Source organism: Falco punctatus (genome assembly GCF_963210335.1).
Source record: "Falco punctatus genome assembly, chromosome: 6".
NCBI lineage: Eukaryota > Metazoa > Chordata > Aves > Falconiformes > Falconidae > Falco > Falco punctatus.
The window spans coordinates 36115893-36133237 of record NC_137585.1 but is presented as its reverse complement, the minus strand read 5'-3'; the positions used below and the strand labels follow the sequence as shown (position 1 = coordinate 36133237).

Sequence of the window (17345 nt, the reverse complement as noted above, 5' to 3'; positions counted from 1 at the left end):
ACAGCAGACTAGCCTAAAACTATCAACAGCTTCTGTGCATCACATGACGTCCCTTCGCCCCCCCCACCCCCCCTTCCCCGATCTCTACCACATATGAATACGTATTGTGCAGTGTAGAGACCAGCCCAAAGATGCTGCTTGTCAAAAGGGACCAGTGGGCTGCAATCTCCATGTCTGACCTCTTGAAAGAATGAATTGACCATTGTCTCCCCTCCAGCCCAAGTGGTCTCCTCAATTAGACAGTCACTGTACTCACAAAGGCACATTCATAAATACCACATTTAACTTACTGCTTGTAAAAACATCCGAGAAAAATGTTAAGCGCTTATACCCCAACCCATCCCTACTGACCCAGCAAGAAGTATCACAATAACCTATCACTTGGTGAGACCTTACTCTACCTTTAGAAGGTACATATTAAAGAAGTCTTCCAACACCTCTTTTAAAATTTTTTTTGCATAAATGAATGCTTTTTTGTTTTTGGCTTACATGTTTTGGAATACAGCACACTCACTATAAAGCTCTGTTGTAAGGCTACCCCCTAAAGTAAGGCTGTTCTACCTTGGCTTGCATTTTCACTTCATTTTGCTTCTTTTCCACACATTCCCAAAACAAAACAAAAAAACCCACACAGCGCCTTATATAGAAAGGGTAAGCCATATCTGGCAGGGAGAGGGAGGGGAAAGAAAGCACATAATATCATAACCATGTCACTAAAATAGCTATTCTAACAAGCTGTGCAACCTGCTCTTACTGCTCAACAGTAAACGATGAACAAAATATTCGCTTATGGTTGTGTTTCGTCTGAAACAGGAGAAGCTTCTACTTTGTCTTAATTTAAAAAAACCCAAACAGGTAAAAAAAAAAAATAAATGAGGAAGTTAGTTCTGTGAATGCAACAACACACACTAATACCCAAGAGGAGGCATTTAGTGCTGAAGGAAACATTTCTTGCTAAGCACTGCCTCCTTGTATTGCGCATCCATGCAAACTTCTCCAGTTTCTTCTCTTCCCCTCTGCCCACCACAGTCAAGAATGTTTGCTGCAAAAATACTTAATGCTGGCTAGCGCAATGCATTCTTTTTTTTTTTTTTTCCTTTTCCCCTGGAGTGCTCTGTGTTCATTTACAGAAAGGCTGTCAGAGTCAAGTCAAAAAACTCCCTTTCTCACTACAAAGTTAACAGGAACCCTAACACTGCTGAATGTCACCAGTCCCAGCTGTCACACATACAGGGCAAAAATGGCTCTTTGCAGAGGGCACTTCATTTGCTAGAAGCTTGCTTGTATAGCATAGGAGTCTGGGAGACTTTCAGAGAAAAAAACTTTCCTGCATAGCTCAATGAAAAGCAACACGCATGCAAACTGTGTATGCAAACAGATGTCGTCTGCTGCGTGCCACAGATGAAGCTGCATCTTGGCCTGACAATAGTTTTAAAAATAGGCTCCAAACCATCAGGAGCTGTGGCGCTTTTTGTAGCGCAGATGAAATCTTAAATCACTTTTCATGTAAGGATTAGAAGCTATAGTTACTACATCACAAAGTTTAAAGTCTCACATAACACCACAAAATAGAAAGCTGTATTTTAAACAGGACCCTGACTCAGTTTTAACAGCAATGTAGACAGACCCTTAAATTCTATTGTAGGCAAAGTTCTGCTTGGCGAGTCACTACAAAATGGACCTGCTTCCTATTATCTAATGCAGGGGAACTTTGGTACAATTCAGCAACACTTGTATTTACAGTGATGGGACACTTACGCAAAACATTCTGAGCAACACGAACTAGTAAGGATGCTAAAAATGTCCAGTTAAATCTCCTGTCATTTAGCACAACTAACGACTCTGCTACAGTGTAATTTTTGCTTTGTGTTATAGGTTTGGATGTAAATTCAGGTCAACAGGGAAAACCTGCTCTGTCTACACTGGGAAATTGTACATATTTCTCCCCATTACTGTTAACATCCTTCTGCCACAGGTGGAAGCCTAGTACTGGATGTGGAGGAAAAGAAAGAGAGTTTGGGTTTTAGAAACCTGTATTTTGATCACAGCAGGCATGGCTGATATGATCTTACAGTATAATTTCCTAATATTACAAAATAGTAACAAATAAGAACTGAAATGATATTTTGTGCAAAATCAATTTAGACAAACCAACAGATTCTGCGTATACTGTTTCAGATTCAGGACCCAAGTTGCACTTAACAGCATTTGTGTGTGTGTGTGGGGGGTTGGGTTTGGTTTTTTGTTTGTGAGGATTTTGTTTGTTTTTACATTTCATTTCAGATTAGTTTTATTGGTATTACTTTCCTGTCCACAACTACATGCATGCATATTTACAGTTAATAAAGCTGCTTCTGCTAGAGGAACCTTACCTCTTTAGAGAGAAAACCCCCTACTTTTTACTCAATGAGAACTCATACCCTGAGATGCTAACCATCCACCACAAAACCAGCATTTCAATCCACTTGAGAAACCTGGATAGTAAGGTCACATGATTTACAGTGAATATGACATATGCAACACATATGTTTGCTGCACTGGAAATACAACAGGTCCTCATGTGCCACATTGGCCCTGATCCAGCTAAGGTTTACTGACACAAAGAGCCCTTACCCAACCAGTACGCACTCATTTAAGGTCAGCGGGACTAATTCACATGAGGATCACTCCAGATCCTGACCAGACTCGGCCAAATTTGGGTATCTCAGATATACAAACAGTACTCCTCTTGAAGTCAACAGGGAAACAATATACACAAACGAAATCAGAAGCCTAAGAGGCAAGCATAATAAAGAATGAAGCAAAACAACCAACCAACCAACCCCCTACAGTCAGTCCAGTCCTGTTTGGACGCACTACTAAGAGACATTGTGGAAGATGTGGCAGCATTTTTAAAAAAAAGAATAAAGTTTTCAGGAATAAATGTTTAGAAATTGGGGTGGGGGGAACTTAATATAAAGGTTCAACTGTTTATTTAATCTTTGAGGTGGGCACCCCAGCTAGTTTGTTGAAAACATCCTGCTTACATTGCTGAAGAAAACCACACTTGGCTTAATATTCTTGCTCATTACCCAAGCCACTTAACATGAGGCAAAATAAAGAACTTGCAAGAAAAACCTGACACCCTCTGATCGGGAAAAACCCCAAACCAACAAAACGCTCACTCTCAAGACTGCTGGGCAAGCGTCCAGGTGAAAGCATAAAAACACTGGTAAAAGATGGCAAGTCTTCCAAAGTACATGGCACTAATGCTTTCCAAAGTAAATTTCGAAGGTCTCAACAGAGATTTCTGAGCTGTACCCCACCTTTTTTTCTTTTGCTCGCTAGACTTTTTTGTCTTTGTTGTCCCTGCTAAAATAAAATACTCAAATGAGGCAAAGAATTGTCAAACCCATTAAAAACTCTCAGCTTGATACACATTGCAGGGCAGTGTAAGCAAAGTGGCTGGTAACAAATGGGTATTTCCTTAGAAATGTTTCATTTTGGTTTTTTACTAGTTAAGCACTGAAAGATTCAAAACCTGGAAAAAAACAGGAATGCTGAATCCACCTGTAAAGTATGTCTATGCTTAAACTGTATAACCTGGAGAACCCAAACCAAGAACAAAATTAATTGAGTTCTGTTTATCAATTGAGAAATTAAAAAGTGTTTTCCAGTGAAAGATGTTATATTTGACTTTTATCTGGAAACAGATGCCCATAGTCTATTCCAAGCTGTGCCTCTCCTAGTCTCTTTTCCTTACCTTCTCTGTTGATATGTTTAAACAAGATACTGCCACCGGTTCCCTCCCTGGAACAGTTTTATAAAAAAGCCTGGAAGCACCCTAACATCAACTCCTGCTGACTTATCACTGTTAAGAGCTCAAATGGTAGCAGAATATTTACAACATTAAGTGATGGTTGTCCCTGGAAGCTGACTCTGGTTGGCACAAAGCTCAGAAATCACTTAACAATGGTTAGCAGTGCCATGACTAAGTCATACTAGCAACATCATGGTTAGCTACATATAATCTGGAGAGGAACAGAACTGCCAACTGTAGTCGGAAAATAGTAAGATCAATTTAGCTTTAACTATTTAGGAAAACTATCACCAAGGAGACAGTTACTAACATTTGCAGGCCTGCACACTTGGAGGAAGGAGGAACACACTGCTGTACAATAGGTTTGGTCCCAGCAGACCAACAAAGCTCCAGACTGCCAACCCTTCAGCAGTCAGTCACAACCCACTTCCAAGTGACTGTCAAGTTTCTGGGTTCTTTTTGACGAAATCCTACAGTTTCCTCTCTTTTGGGATATTACTGATTTGATAAAACACAGCCTCTGGGAAAGCACCCAGAAATTCTCTCCATAAAATAAAAAAATCCTTAAGTCCCTAAATAAATCCTCCTACTGGCCCATGACAGGATTTATTATTTTTTTTTAAAGCGCATTATTACTGATGCATTATTTTCAACACCACACACGTATACACTCAAGATGTACATGCAGTGCAACATGAAAACATTGGGCAACTGATATGAAAACGACAGAACTTGGCATCTGATTTACTGTTTTTTAAATAAATAAAAAAGTTCTCAACTACTGTTATGTAACTCTTTGCACGACATGCTTACGCAGCACGCTTTTTCCTTAGGAACGGGTACATCTATTTCAACGAAGTGGCTATACTGCCTCACTTTGCCATGTCTTCCCTCCCTCCCCCTGCTGTAGGGCATGTGGGTACATGTGAAAAGGCACTAGCGTGGTTTTTGTGGTTTGAGCCTAGCCATTTCAGGCGGAGCAAGCCCCTGACCCTTTACAGCTGGGAGACAGAAGTTGGCCATCCCACCGAACTCTGAAGTTCAAGACTGTAAGCCTTGACAGCCAGCAGCAGCAACAGGGTGAACAGAAGAGTTTAACAGGTTATTTTCCTCATACAAAACAAAACAGAAAGACTGGGAGGTGGGGTGGGTGAAGAAAAGCAAGCAGCAAATCTCCAAGTGAGGAATAAAACTGACCAAATAGCTGAAAACAGGGAAGTTGATTTCTAATATATGTTTTACTGGAGTTTTTCCATATTCTCTCTTTCTTCTGTACTAAAAAAGGCAGGATAGTAAGACTACTTCATTACTGGGTATTCTGTCAGCACTGGTTTTCTTTAGCACTACTGAAGTGGTTTAAAGCAGCACCATCATGTATTTCCTGCTAGTCCTCCTAACTGAGAACTCTTTCAGTTAAACTATATTGCATTTTAATTAGGTATATAGTTTCACTTTGCTTTTAAAAAGGTGCTTGGAAGAATATTTTCATTTAGTTTCAATCAAGAGGGAACAAAGTGATATTTCCATTCACAATTCACACACTTCTCTTCTCCATGCAACTGCACACGTCTGCATGAGAAAGAAAGCACTATAAATGATAATCCTTCTTCTCCCACAACTTGTTTAAGATTACAATGAATTTCTGTTGCTGATATTGAGAAGTTTTTGAATGTATTTTAATTTATACAGTCTTTAAAATTCTTGATCCCCTGCTTGACAGTAACATTTGGAGATTTTTTCTTTTTGTCTTTTTCTTTTTTTTTTTTTTTTTTTTTAAGCATTTTTATTTTAAAGTAAAAACTTTCAAACATTTTGAAGATTCAGGAACTTGTAAAAGTTTATCAACAAGAAACAGCCATCTATCTAGGATAAGATAAGGTTAAATAAACCATCTTCAAAAAACTGGCTTCCTACCCTAGAATTCCTGAGAATGCTTGCAAATTTAAAGCAGGAAAATAAAATGTTAAAATAAAAACAAAAACACTGTTAAATGCTCCCAGAGTTAGTCTTCATCTAAAATATATATATGCACTTTTTGGTCTTTTTTTGTATGTTTTAATTTTTTTCCCTTTAAGCTTACAATGGAAGAACAAATTAGCTTTTCTTTTTAAATATTTCAAATCCCTCATTATGTCTTGTAAACAAGAGGGGCTCTAGCACCCGGCTTTCACCGTAGTATCGCAATGAACTCAACTAGCCCAAAGTGCAGGAAAAGGGACCTTAGGGCAGGTTGGGAGAGAGAAGTGAGGGTGGAACACAGCAATGAACCAGCATGTATAGCAAATCATGTGACAGAATGGATTCTGGCTTACTCCAGGCCAAAGTTGCTTCAACTAGGAAGTACTGCTGGCACAGGACTTAAGAACCTGCTCTGCGTGTCTGAGTGCAGCTGGTCTTTGAGCAGAGACTAGCAGAAACAAAGCTTTACGGATGTGTGCACATGAGGGGCACTAGCTGGCAGGAGCTGGAAGAGAGCACTTTGTTTCTTTGTGCATGGTGGGATGGATGAAGGAGGAGACATGATAGAAAAGTATATTCAGAAGGGGCCAGAGTATGCTGCACACTCCAATTTACTGAACAAATACAAACCTACTCATACTTTTCGTCATGTAACACTTTGCATACAAATCTACAGGCATGTGTATATGCAGCATTTCCCTCAGTCTTCCTTGTGACATTGGGTTTACATAGAAAGGGCGAAGTAAAAAAGCCACCTAAGTCCCCAGCCGTTCCCTCCCACCCCCAGCACACAGGCATACACACACACACACCCCCCAACAGGCACCACCCCCCCCACACCCCCTTACTTGAATCTGCTTTTGCTTCTCCCCACCCAACCCATGCTTACAGAATTTAATGTATTAGACATTGTTGTATCCTTCAATGAAAATGCTGAAGAGGCTCCCCTATCCCCCCCCACCCCCCTCCCCGGTAATAAAGCCCGAGCACTACTACCACTGAGGGCTGGAATGGACAGGTACGTGCTGGTACAGAATGTCGGCACTTTGTTAGACAGTGTAACAGCTAGACAATGCCACATGGAAGTCCTAGCACTTATGGAAAAAGTACCGGCATCTCTCTTCCCTCTTCTCCCGGCCCCACCTCGCTGAAAGACTTCCCGCTTTGTGTCAAGGGATGTTCCTTCAAGTCTGCTACAACTCTTTTCACAACAACAGGTCTTGAAAGTTTTGTTCCCAGCGCACACATGCACGCATACACTGGCTATCACTGTGGATTATAGGTCACCCCTATCCTGCCCAGAGTACTACTACACTGATGCTAAAAAAACCCCAAACCTTTCCTTAAATACAGAAATTAAAAAGCAACAGTACAGAAAAAGTAAAAACAAAACCCAAAAAGGTGCAATACTTTAAAAAAAAAAAAAAAAAAGTATTTGCTAGTTAATATACCTCCCTAAGCAAAATCACGTACACAGGAAAAAACACAACACAGAGAAACAAAAGGAAACGTTTGAAGTACACACTGGTTTAAGAACATTCGTAAGTAAACGTTTCTGTCAGTGATGGTCTGGCGCTGTAATACACCAAGGCCTGGCACAGGTAACGCTCACCATGAAGGACGCAGAAAGGAGTTAGCTGCATGTGCTTTCAGGAGATGAGGCAGGCCGGCCAGCTATTTGCTGACATGATTTAGTTTTTGTCAGTTTTAATACAAGCAGTAAATCAGTTAAAAGGCTAATTTAGTTGGGCTGGACTTTCAAGCTTTTGATGGATTCTTCAAGAATGAGCACGGGTGCCTAATTAGGTTTGGGGGAGAAAAGAACCACTCTTTTTTAAAGGTACTGAGGCCTGCGAAAGACTGAATAAGAACATTTGTATTAGCTGCACAAAAAATGGCAATGTCTTCTTTTCTCCTCTTTTCCCCTCATTGGAAGAAAAAAAAAAAATGGCTTGCATTATATAACAAACATTCTAGGGTTCACTCAGTACAAAACCCCCACATGCAGACAAATAAATACACTGCTACTCAAAAGACAACACTGGCTCCCCTCTCACCAAATCCTTTGGATATGGCAGTGTTCTGCTCTACCACAACGTTAGAACAAGGGCTAGGAAGCGACTACCCCAGTCAATATGATCTGCAGACTTGAGATAGCACCCTGCTAAAATCAATTTTAAAAAAACCTACTGACAAATTTTAATCCAGCCCAACTGGATTCTGCTTCAGCCACAGGGACTCCACCATGCCTGTCTTGTTTCCAGAATCAAGACATGCAGATGGCCAGCCAGCCCGTAGACCATCAGCAATGCAGCGTTTCAAGATTATATATATAGAGAAAAAAATGCACACACACGAACATGTGCACACGCACTCACACAGAAACAAGCACACGTGGGCAGTTACATGTGCCAGAACACACTGGTACTTATCAACCAGCCAATCACAAAGTGTTGGTTTTTTTGTTTTGTTTTGTTTTTGTTTTTTTCAGTTTTGTTTTTTTTTTGTGGGTTTTTTAATTTTTTGATTTTTTTTTTTTTTTTTCGTTTTTAAAGTGAGGCTCCGTCAAGTCTTCCCCCCCCACCCCCCCTTTTTCTTTTGAACCCCTCCCCTACCCCAACCCAACATGGTAGACCTAAGGACGGAAACACACCCAGTGCAAACAAAGTTAAAAAGCTATTTTTTCAGTATATATGTTTCTTAGCAACAACTTCCGTATAACATGAAAAAGTGAAAAACTAGAAACTAATTTTTTTAATTTTTTGTGTTTAAATTTAAATGGTATGTGTACTTGCTTCACATTGTCTTTCTAAGTTGGCGTTCATGATTCAAGTATTTCAAGAGTGATATGTTCTCTTTTTGGATTCATATTCCAAACAAAAAAACTGAAGTTATATAAGGGAGGCAACTATGTGCTCAGACAGTCTATCAATGACCCACCTTTTTTTCTCTCTCCGTTTTCTTTTTTCCTTTTATAAATGTATTTATTGCAAGTTGAAAAAAACGAAAAGGTCAAGTTAGTGCTGCTGCTGTTCCAAAAAAGGTCACGAGGTCAGAGTTGAAAGTTTTAAGTTCAGATTGAATCCGACCCTCCTCCCAGAAGGTCTCCAGGTAGTAAGGGAGCAGGGCTGCCCATTCTGTGTGGATCCTCTACACTTGGGACCCCCCACAAGCTTGAAGAATAGTTTGGGGGCCCCCACAACGAAGCGCCAGTGAGATCACCCCCACTGCTGCTGCTGCCGCCACCACTGCTCCACTGCCCAAGCCCTGTTGACCCACCAAAGAGATTCAAAGCAGGTCCAACTGGATCTGTCTGGTTCTGTCCTGTCTCCAGGGATTGCCAGCCTGCTGTGGGTGCACTTGGAGTTGCTGCAGGTGTAGGCGGCTGGGCTTGTGCCAGAAAGCGACTAACCTCTTCATCTGTAGCAAACTCAGCCAGGATGGTAGTGTTTCCCAACACACACCTAGAAGATGAGACACATGGAAGAAAAAAAACAACAATCATTACATCCAGAAAGTAAGGGCAAAGGATTCAGAAGGCATGGAAAAACACTATTAGTTGCCCAAACCAAAGTAAGCAGTAGCTTGTGCAATGGAAGGAGCACAGAAAACTTCAGCTGTTCTGAACAGTGAAACTCAAAAGCACAAAAACTTCCATTTTATAAGGGGAGGACCCCCACCCCAAACTAACCAACCCTCTCTCCCCAACATTCAGTTGTTATGTCTGCAACAAAACCTTATAAATTTAAACTAAGGTCCTGAACATTAACATCAAGAGCAGTAAAAAGAGAAGTAACATGTAGCTAAATGGTAAATGCACATATGCCACCTTTCAAACAAAACAGAGGAAGAACAGGTTAAAAGCCTGTGATATTCTGGATACGATTAGCATAGTTCAAAAGTTTTCATTCAGTTTAAGGGCTTACATCTCTCCCCCCAAGATTTTTGTCTCAAAACCTCTCACAGTTTCAAAATACACCACAGCCACAGTCAGTTCAAAAAAGCTTAAGGAAAGGAAACACAAGATCTGCAGATTTTCAAGCAAGCTATTTCAGGTGCATCTTAAAACTAGAGCAAATGTCCACCCATCTGTGTTACACACATAAGAACAATTTTCACCTGTAACAATTTACAAGCTTTTAAAAAATACCCAATATTTTACAGTAGGGTGCATACCGGCCACGATTCCATCCCATTTGCACCTTTTTTGTTCTGTATGTGGCAGTTTGTGCCAGCAATTAAAAGTAACACAAACAGAAGGCATCTTTGTTTCTTTCCTTCCTCTGCTGACGAACGGAAGATTGAATTCTAACCACGACACCTGAAACGAGCTTCCAAAGCATAGCACGGGACAGACGTTTTGTGTTCATGACTAAAGCAGTAATAAAGAACGGATGCAGGGACTGCTTACATGTGCAGTGCAGTCTGGGCCTTGGCCGCCTCCTGTTTGGTGTTATATCGGATAAGGGCGGTGCCCTGGGTCAGGTTCAGATGGAATGTCAGCAGTGGGCCATGCTGCATGCAGATCGTCCTCAAGGTTGACCCATCAATCTGAGGAAGAACAGCCAGGATGAAACAGGTGTTTGTAACTATTTATCCAAATGTACTCCAATCCTAACTTTGACTCGGTAATTAAAAGATAATCTGCTCTCAGACAGGAAAACAGGTGAAAGCAGTAGGAAGTAAGCAAAAGTGACAGAATTTAATTTTCAAACAGAATTCGTATCCCTTGACTTCTCACAACTACAATGACTTTGCTTTATCAAATCTAACTTATCTTTCCCGCTCACATGTAGCTCGAGTTCAGTTTTCCGCATCTTCTTGAGTTTCTTACATGGTACCCATCCTTATGTTGGCAGGTTTTCCAGTAATTACATGGAACTCGCAGTTCTCAACGTCTTTAGCCATCAGGATTCATACCAAAGGAACCAGAATGTCTTAAGTCTCCAGCACTTTGATATCGGTAGAATTCAGACCAACCAGTATTTAGAAGTTCTTAGCAAAACTGGAAATATCACCTCTACAATGAGGGTTTTAAAAAAATTTGTTTTGGTGCTTTGTTGTCTTTGTGGTTTATGAAACAGTAAGTCACAGAAATAGTCAGTGATCTTTCTGCCAAACTCAGCAGCATTCATTCCTCCTGAACAATGTTTTCACAGCAGTTGTTGCCTACATTCCTTCTGCAGCAGTAACAGCTTATTACTTACCTCCAGTAACCGCTGTTCTCCAAGGTGTTCTGTACAGACAGATTCTGTTCCCAGTATGCCACGGGAACATGCACACATGAATGGGATCCATATGTGCAGATACTTAAGGAAGTGCTACTGTCTTCCTTCTCCCTTCCCCTCCTCCATTATATAATACGACCTCAAATGAGGGAAAGGGAAGTTGCATGTGTGTACAAATATGGTTGAAGTTAAAATAGAGAAGCCTGAAATGAAAATAGTGTCCCTGAATGCACCTTAACCTTTACGCTTCCTTTTCTCTAGTGTACTAAACCACAATGAATAGCATATTTGTTATGGAAGAGACAACTATAATCTGCTTCTTTCTCTTTTCTATTAACTTAATCCCTCCAAAATATATTCTTCTTCCATTAAATGATTCCTAAAGCAGTACTAAACTACCTTGCATGAGGGAGACTTAGAACTGTGCCTCCTCATCATACCACTCCTGTTTCCTTCACATCAAGGAAAACAGTCTTTTCTATGAAAAGAGCATAGTTTGCCAATTTAGGCGATCTGAAGGAGACCTAAGTTTTTCCTCTGACACTGATATTTTCCCAGATTGTAGTAGAAGCATGATAAATTATCCTGCTGAACAGGATTCTGTCTAGACCTCAGGATGCTGCTGATAGTCATATAGGCTTCTCCTAAACCCTGAATACAGACTAACTGGGATTGCTGAAACCAGGATGTCCACAGAATTCATTTTGAATGGAAGCAAGCTCTTGAGAATACTTGCAGAAACAACCTAGCTAGACTGGTTTTGGCAGGAGTGCTGGAAACATTCTGTGGTTTCACTATGGAAACACCAAAGTGAAAACTGGCAGTTACACCAGCTTTCTTATTGACAATATCCGAAAGAACAGTCTTTTCAACAGCTATAAACCATTCCACATTATGGTCATGCAACTTATCGTCACTTTAAGAAAAATCTTCCTGCTCCAGTAATTTTTTTTGAAACTGTAGTTAATGAAAGGTTATGATGGTCATGTAGCAAAAACTGAACATCTTGAAGTTATCTGAAGAGATTACAATAGAGAAACCAGACTGCAGCCCAATTTAGTAGAAAGACATCTTACATATGCTGACAAATCTGATTTTGTTAGATTTTACACAAAGAGAAACAACTGAAGGATCCACATATCTGTATCTTGGTAAAGCAAACAAGTTCCCAGAAACAACAGAAAATACCTGTGGAGTGAGATTGTGAAGAACCAACCAGTAGCTAGGACGAACTGAGCCACCATCGCTCCAAGTAGATGCTGCAAATTGTAAGACAGAGCAATCAATACAGATTTGATATGAAGAAAACCATTTTTTGTTACAGTCAGGTCTTTCAATTCAGACAAATTCAGCATTAACAGCCCTGCTAACACAGGAAAACCTAATCTTCAGTCCTGAAAACAAAACCACATCTTTCCTCACATTTCACTTCAAGATTCACTTTTTACAACAGTTTATCTTCAAGGAGCTTCCCACCCACAGAAAGCATCTAGCTTTGAAAGGCCCCCGGCAGGTATTCCCTCGGCAGCTCTCAGCCCCCTTCACTCATTCCCTGCAGCAGGACCTGAGATTCCACCCCCCACCCCCACCTCAATGACCGACAGCAAACTTCCATTTCAAGAAGGAACTTTTTTTTTTTTCCTTTTACCAGACAACTGCAACTTTCTTTCCTCCAAACCATTAGTGCTGTAAAATGCACACTCCTCAGGTCTGATCAATGGTGCTATCAGTTGATTCTTCTCACCAGAGGCAAGCCTTGAGTCCTGTGCCCCCCAGCCCCTGACCGATCGGGGTGCTGCGCTGTTCCATGGAGATGATGGTTTGGGGTTGGTCAGGCCAGGAGGCGGGCGGGGCAGCCCTGTAGTGTTCCTTGAGGAAATATGGTTTTTCCACATCTTGTTGGAGAGATGAGTGGGATTGTGTCCTATGGGATCTGGGGACCATGTTGATTTGTAATCACTGAATTTTGCTAGAAGAATAAATAAATTGTACATATTAGAGAAACTTGTGAGATTCGAGTAACCTTTAACTGTACTATCACTGTAAACCCTTTGACTGCACTTACATCCGAGACAAGCACAAAGCAAGGAACCATACAACAGTTAATTTACCATACCAACAAAAAGCCATACTCACTTAAGTCAATCTTTGCTTATTTTATATATGCTGACAAAAAAAAAAATCTCTCTACATCACTTATGATAATAACTGGTCACAGTATGTTCATTCGTTAATACATTTAATTTGAGAACCTGAGAATGTCTTACAAATTTGGGCACTACCGACCTTTAATGAAACTGAACCTTTTTCAGGACAAAAACTTGCAGAGAACTGAAATTAGTGTTTAACACTCTTGGTCTACCAAGCTCATGCTACCTCCTAAAGATGTCCCCCTATAAGACTCAAAGCTTTCTCATGAATCACAAATTTCATACAGAGTTGATCCAACAGTAAGACATAAAGAAAGCCATTTAGCTGCACAACAGCTGTACTTTTAAATGGTTTTGATAACGCATATTCATTTTTTTACTAGAAAGCATTACCAAACGCCTATTAGGAGAAAGCCAACAGCGGCTATCTCTAACACTTTTCAAGAACCCTTTATTAAATAAGCACAATAAACGAGAAAAACGAACACACTCCCAAAAACATCACCATGGTCACGAATACCTGGGGGCTTTTCCTAAACCAGTTTTCCCTAAGAAGGCAGACCTCAAATTCTCCTACACCTTCTGACACCAAGGGACATTTATCACCCAGCCAAAACCCAAACCAAATGTCAAAACTGCTCAAGTAATTTCTGTCTTCTTGTTCTGTAATGAGAACTAGCAAACATAGACAGGGTAATCTGGGGGAAAAGGCACTTGTGTCATGAATTATCTTAATCAGAACACGTATGCGTGTGTGCAAATTTATGTATTAAGCTCTATTCACTAACAAAAGGTAGTAAATTACTTACTTGAAACAAAGGGTAAAACTTCAGGTTTACAACATGCCAGGGGGTCACAAAACAATACATTTGGGAATCAAGACCATAAAGTGAAAGCATGCTTCATTTTACAGTCGGATCACTGTATTTCCATGAGAGTAAGTCTCAACAGCAAGTAGGTTTCAAAACTAACCTATGAAAGTATATGAAAGTACTTAAAAACCTGAGTAGCCTGTTTTACAGATGTGTGAATTTTAAATCCCTCATTCAGGTGACCTACTTTCTGGCTGTAAAACACTGTTTAACAGCATGATCAGAAGATGGTATGTGTGCCAGGCAGTGGTATAGTTTCCGTAATTCAACAATGACTTCCATTATTTTTAAATCTCTTGGGTCTTTTTATGTGCTAGACAAAAATTTAGCAAAGGTAAAAAGCTGATATATGCCACCCCCTTCCCCAGGCTATGAAAGAGAAATCTTACGTCACTGGAATGATGCATACACACGTACTGCTTCGAACCTAAGTCACCGCACAAACTGGCAGCAGTAACACTGCTTCAAGTTCTTCTTGAGGACTAAATAGGATTTTCAACACATTTTGTTAAGATGTTGAGATAACATATAAACACAGCTTTTATTTACTAAAATGCAAACCCCAGTTTGGACCAGATGTAGTTCTCAGCTATATTCACCACTTCTGCTATTTACACACAATTCTTCAGTTTTAAGTAGTTGTCAAGACAATGATGTCTCCGAGAGAAAACTCTGGCACTTGTAAGAAGTTCAAAATCCAAATGGTTTGTCTGGAGCAAGTATTTCCAGAACCCTACTCAGAAGTGTGTGCAGAAACCATTTTTCACAAGAAAACTTTGAAGAACTACTTACCAAGGATCTGAGGCAGATATCTAATTTACTATTTACAGGCCAACCATTAAAGGCCAGAGGACTTAAGCCCTCTCTCTCTCCAGGTTTCAGGGAACTGAGTGCTATAAAAGGTGAGGCAAAAATGTTCCCTTCACAGCACTCCAATTTCTAAAGTTAAAATGAATAAACCCACTCACCTTAACTCAGACATACAAAAGCAGGCATGTTTAAAAAAATTATGGTTCCCCAACACCTTTGTGGATGTGTGGTTTGTTTTTTTTTTTTCCCCCTTTTGAATCTGCTGCTCACTGCTACCCTTTAGCTTACATAACGTACTGGTTTTGGCTGGGATAGAGTTAATTTTCTTCACAGCAGCTACTATGAGGCTATGTTTTGGATTTGCACTGAAAACAGTGCTGGTAATACATGGATGTTTTTGTTATTGCTGAGCAGTGCTTACACAGCATCACAGCCTTTTCTGCTTCTCACACCATTCTGCAAACAAGTAGGAGGGGCATGCACAAAAAGCTGGGAGAGGACACAGCTGAGACAGCTGACCCCAGCTGACCAAAGGGATATTCCATACCATATGATGTCATACTCCTATAAAGCTGGGGGAAGGAGGTGGTGGGTGGATGTTGGGAGTAACCCTGTTTGTCTTCTCAAGGAACTGTTACACCTGATGGAGCCCTGCTTTCCCGCCTGCCGACGGGAAGTAGTGAATTAATTCCTTGTTTTGCCTTGCTTGCATGTGCAGCTTTTGCTTATTAAATTGACTTTTATCTCAACCCACGAGTTTTCTCGCTTTTATTCTTCCGAGTCTCCCGCCCATCCCACCACATTCCACCAGGGGGAAGCAGTGAGCGGCTGCGTGGTGCCAAGTTACCACCTGGGGTTAAACTGCAACAGGTAACAGAATTCTGTACCGGGGTGGAAGGAAGGGCAGAGCATCTTACTCTAGTTCTAAAGTGTGTTCTATCACCAGGAGGAAAACTATCTGATCAGCCACTTGCATTTTCCACTGAGTCCCTAGTTCCTCACTCTTACTCTACTTTTAATATTTAGTCTTCCAGTAATTTCTGAGGAAGTCAAAATGTTTTTCCCAGTTAAAATTTTGTTTTGGAGCCGCGTACCTGAAGTGCTATGAACGTTGGTGAAGGAATTGTCAGAGGCACTGTAGGGCCAGGCACCAGGTGAAGGCAGCGAGGTGTTGAGGGAAGAATTAGACCCTATCAAACAGACAAGGAGAGAGAAAGAGCAGGCCGATTTCACAGCATTTCTGTAACACTGTTAAACCTCAAGAGAGAGCCATGATCATACACCCATGCCAAACTTCCACGTGATACACAGCCACGGTGCAAAGGCACACAGGTTCCTTCTTAGTCAAATGCAATAGACTGTTACCCTGATACAACAGGAACATCAGAATATTCTCAAATAACAGAACTACTTAAATAAACACATACCCGTTTTGTTTACTGTTTTACCTGTGGTGTTGTCCCGCAGAAGTTGGTGGTCAGTATCTACAATGGGAGATGTGGCTGTCCCCCCCAGCACACTTCCAGGGGTCACATAGGGGTCAGATTCAGGGTCAATGTTTTGTATACCTTTCCATGGCACTCCTGGTTGGAACTCTGGGACAGGAGGGAAGAAAGCATTAGATGCAAACAGGGAAATGCCAATTACTGAAGGAATCGTTGGAAGATATTTTAGGAGGGTAAATAACTGTCTTCTACGCTGTTCCCCAGGGCTTGGGGGGGGAATATAAACTTTTAAAATTAAAATTACTTCACATTTCCTCCCATGACACTAGCTCTAGCACCTTAATACAAATCTACATCCCAAAAAAGCACAAGTGCATAGGGTATTCCTTTGACTGTTCCTGCCTTACTACATTCAGCTGACACTCAATAGTTTTACCATTCCTTAATATAATATATATTTTTAAAGATCTGTAAGATTGTATATTATAAGATTAGACCCTGCACACATACTGTGTGTGTGCAGAAGCCTTTCTCAAGGAAAGGCTACCTACCTTAAGAGTTTGTAAACACAACATCTGACACTTTACACTGTAGGTACACACACACTTACAATACTGAGGTAATTCTAAGGTGAGATATCTAGTAGTAAAAGCAATATATATATATATTTATTGACATTCTTCATGCTTCACAACGAAACAGAATACACTTATCATGCTTCAGCTTCCATTCAACTACAGCTCCAGGCATGCCAGGTTTTTAAGACAAGAGGATGAGTTATAGAAAGTATGAACATACAAAAACTCCAGTTACTGTAAGAAAGATCAGTAACTTGGCTCCTTCTCTGAGCAGATGTTCAATGAATAAAACACTACAGTCACAATTTTGGAAGCAGTGATGAGAAAGCAAAACTGCCAAACACAAAAACAAATAAAGAAGCTTCAGATACTATGTGACAGTTTGCGTAAAGGAGAAAAGAATGCCGAGGTGGCAGACTCATCCCTTGCAGATACAAGTTGAGGATATGGAGTGATACTTTTTTCCCAACCTGAAGTTCTGAAATAAGTAATGACAGAATATTT

At 40.5% G+C, this 17345-nt stretch overlaps 1 protein-coding gene across 16 annotated transcripts in view; it reads right to left on the bottom strand.

Moving 5' to 3' along the window:
* Positions 1-2897: 2897 nt before the first annotated feature.
* Positions 2898-17345, bottom strand: part of TNRC6B (trinucleotide repeat containing adaptor 6B) — a 146072-nt gene continuing 131624 nt past the window's right edge. For 13 of the 16 annotated variants that reach the window (XM_080392986.1, XM_080392994.1, XM_080392999.1 and 10 more), the window contains 6 exons: positions 16267-16413; positions 15913-16008; positions 12635-12955; positions 12175-12245; positions 10170-10309; positions 2898-9222 (listed from right to left, as the gene is read on the bottom strand). In XM_080392986.1, the coding sequence (XP_080249112.1) occupies positions 8832-9222; positions 10170-10309; positions 12175-12245; positions 12635-12955; positions 15913-16008; positions 16267-16413 (1166 nt within the window). In that variant the 3' untranslated portion in view covers positions 2898-8831. The remainder of the gene's footprint in view (positions 9223-10169; positions 10310-12174; positions 12246-12634; positions 12956-15912; positions 16009-16266; positions 16414-17345) is intronic. The other 3 variants (XM_080392993.1, XM_080392995.1, XM_080392998.1) reach the window with 1 other exon arrangement.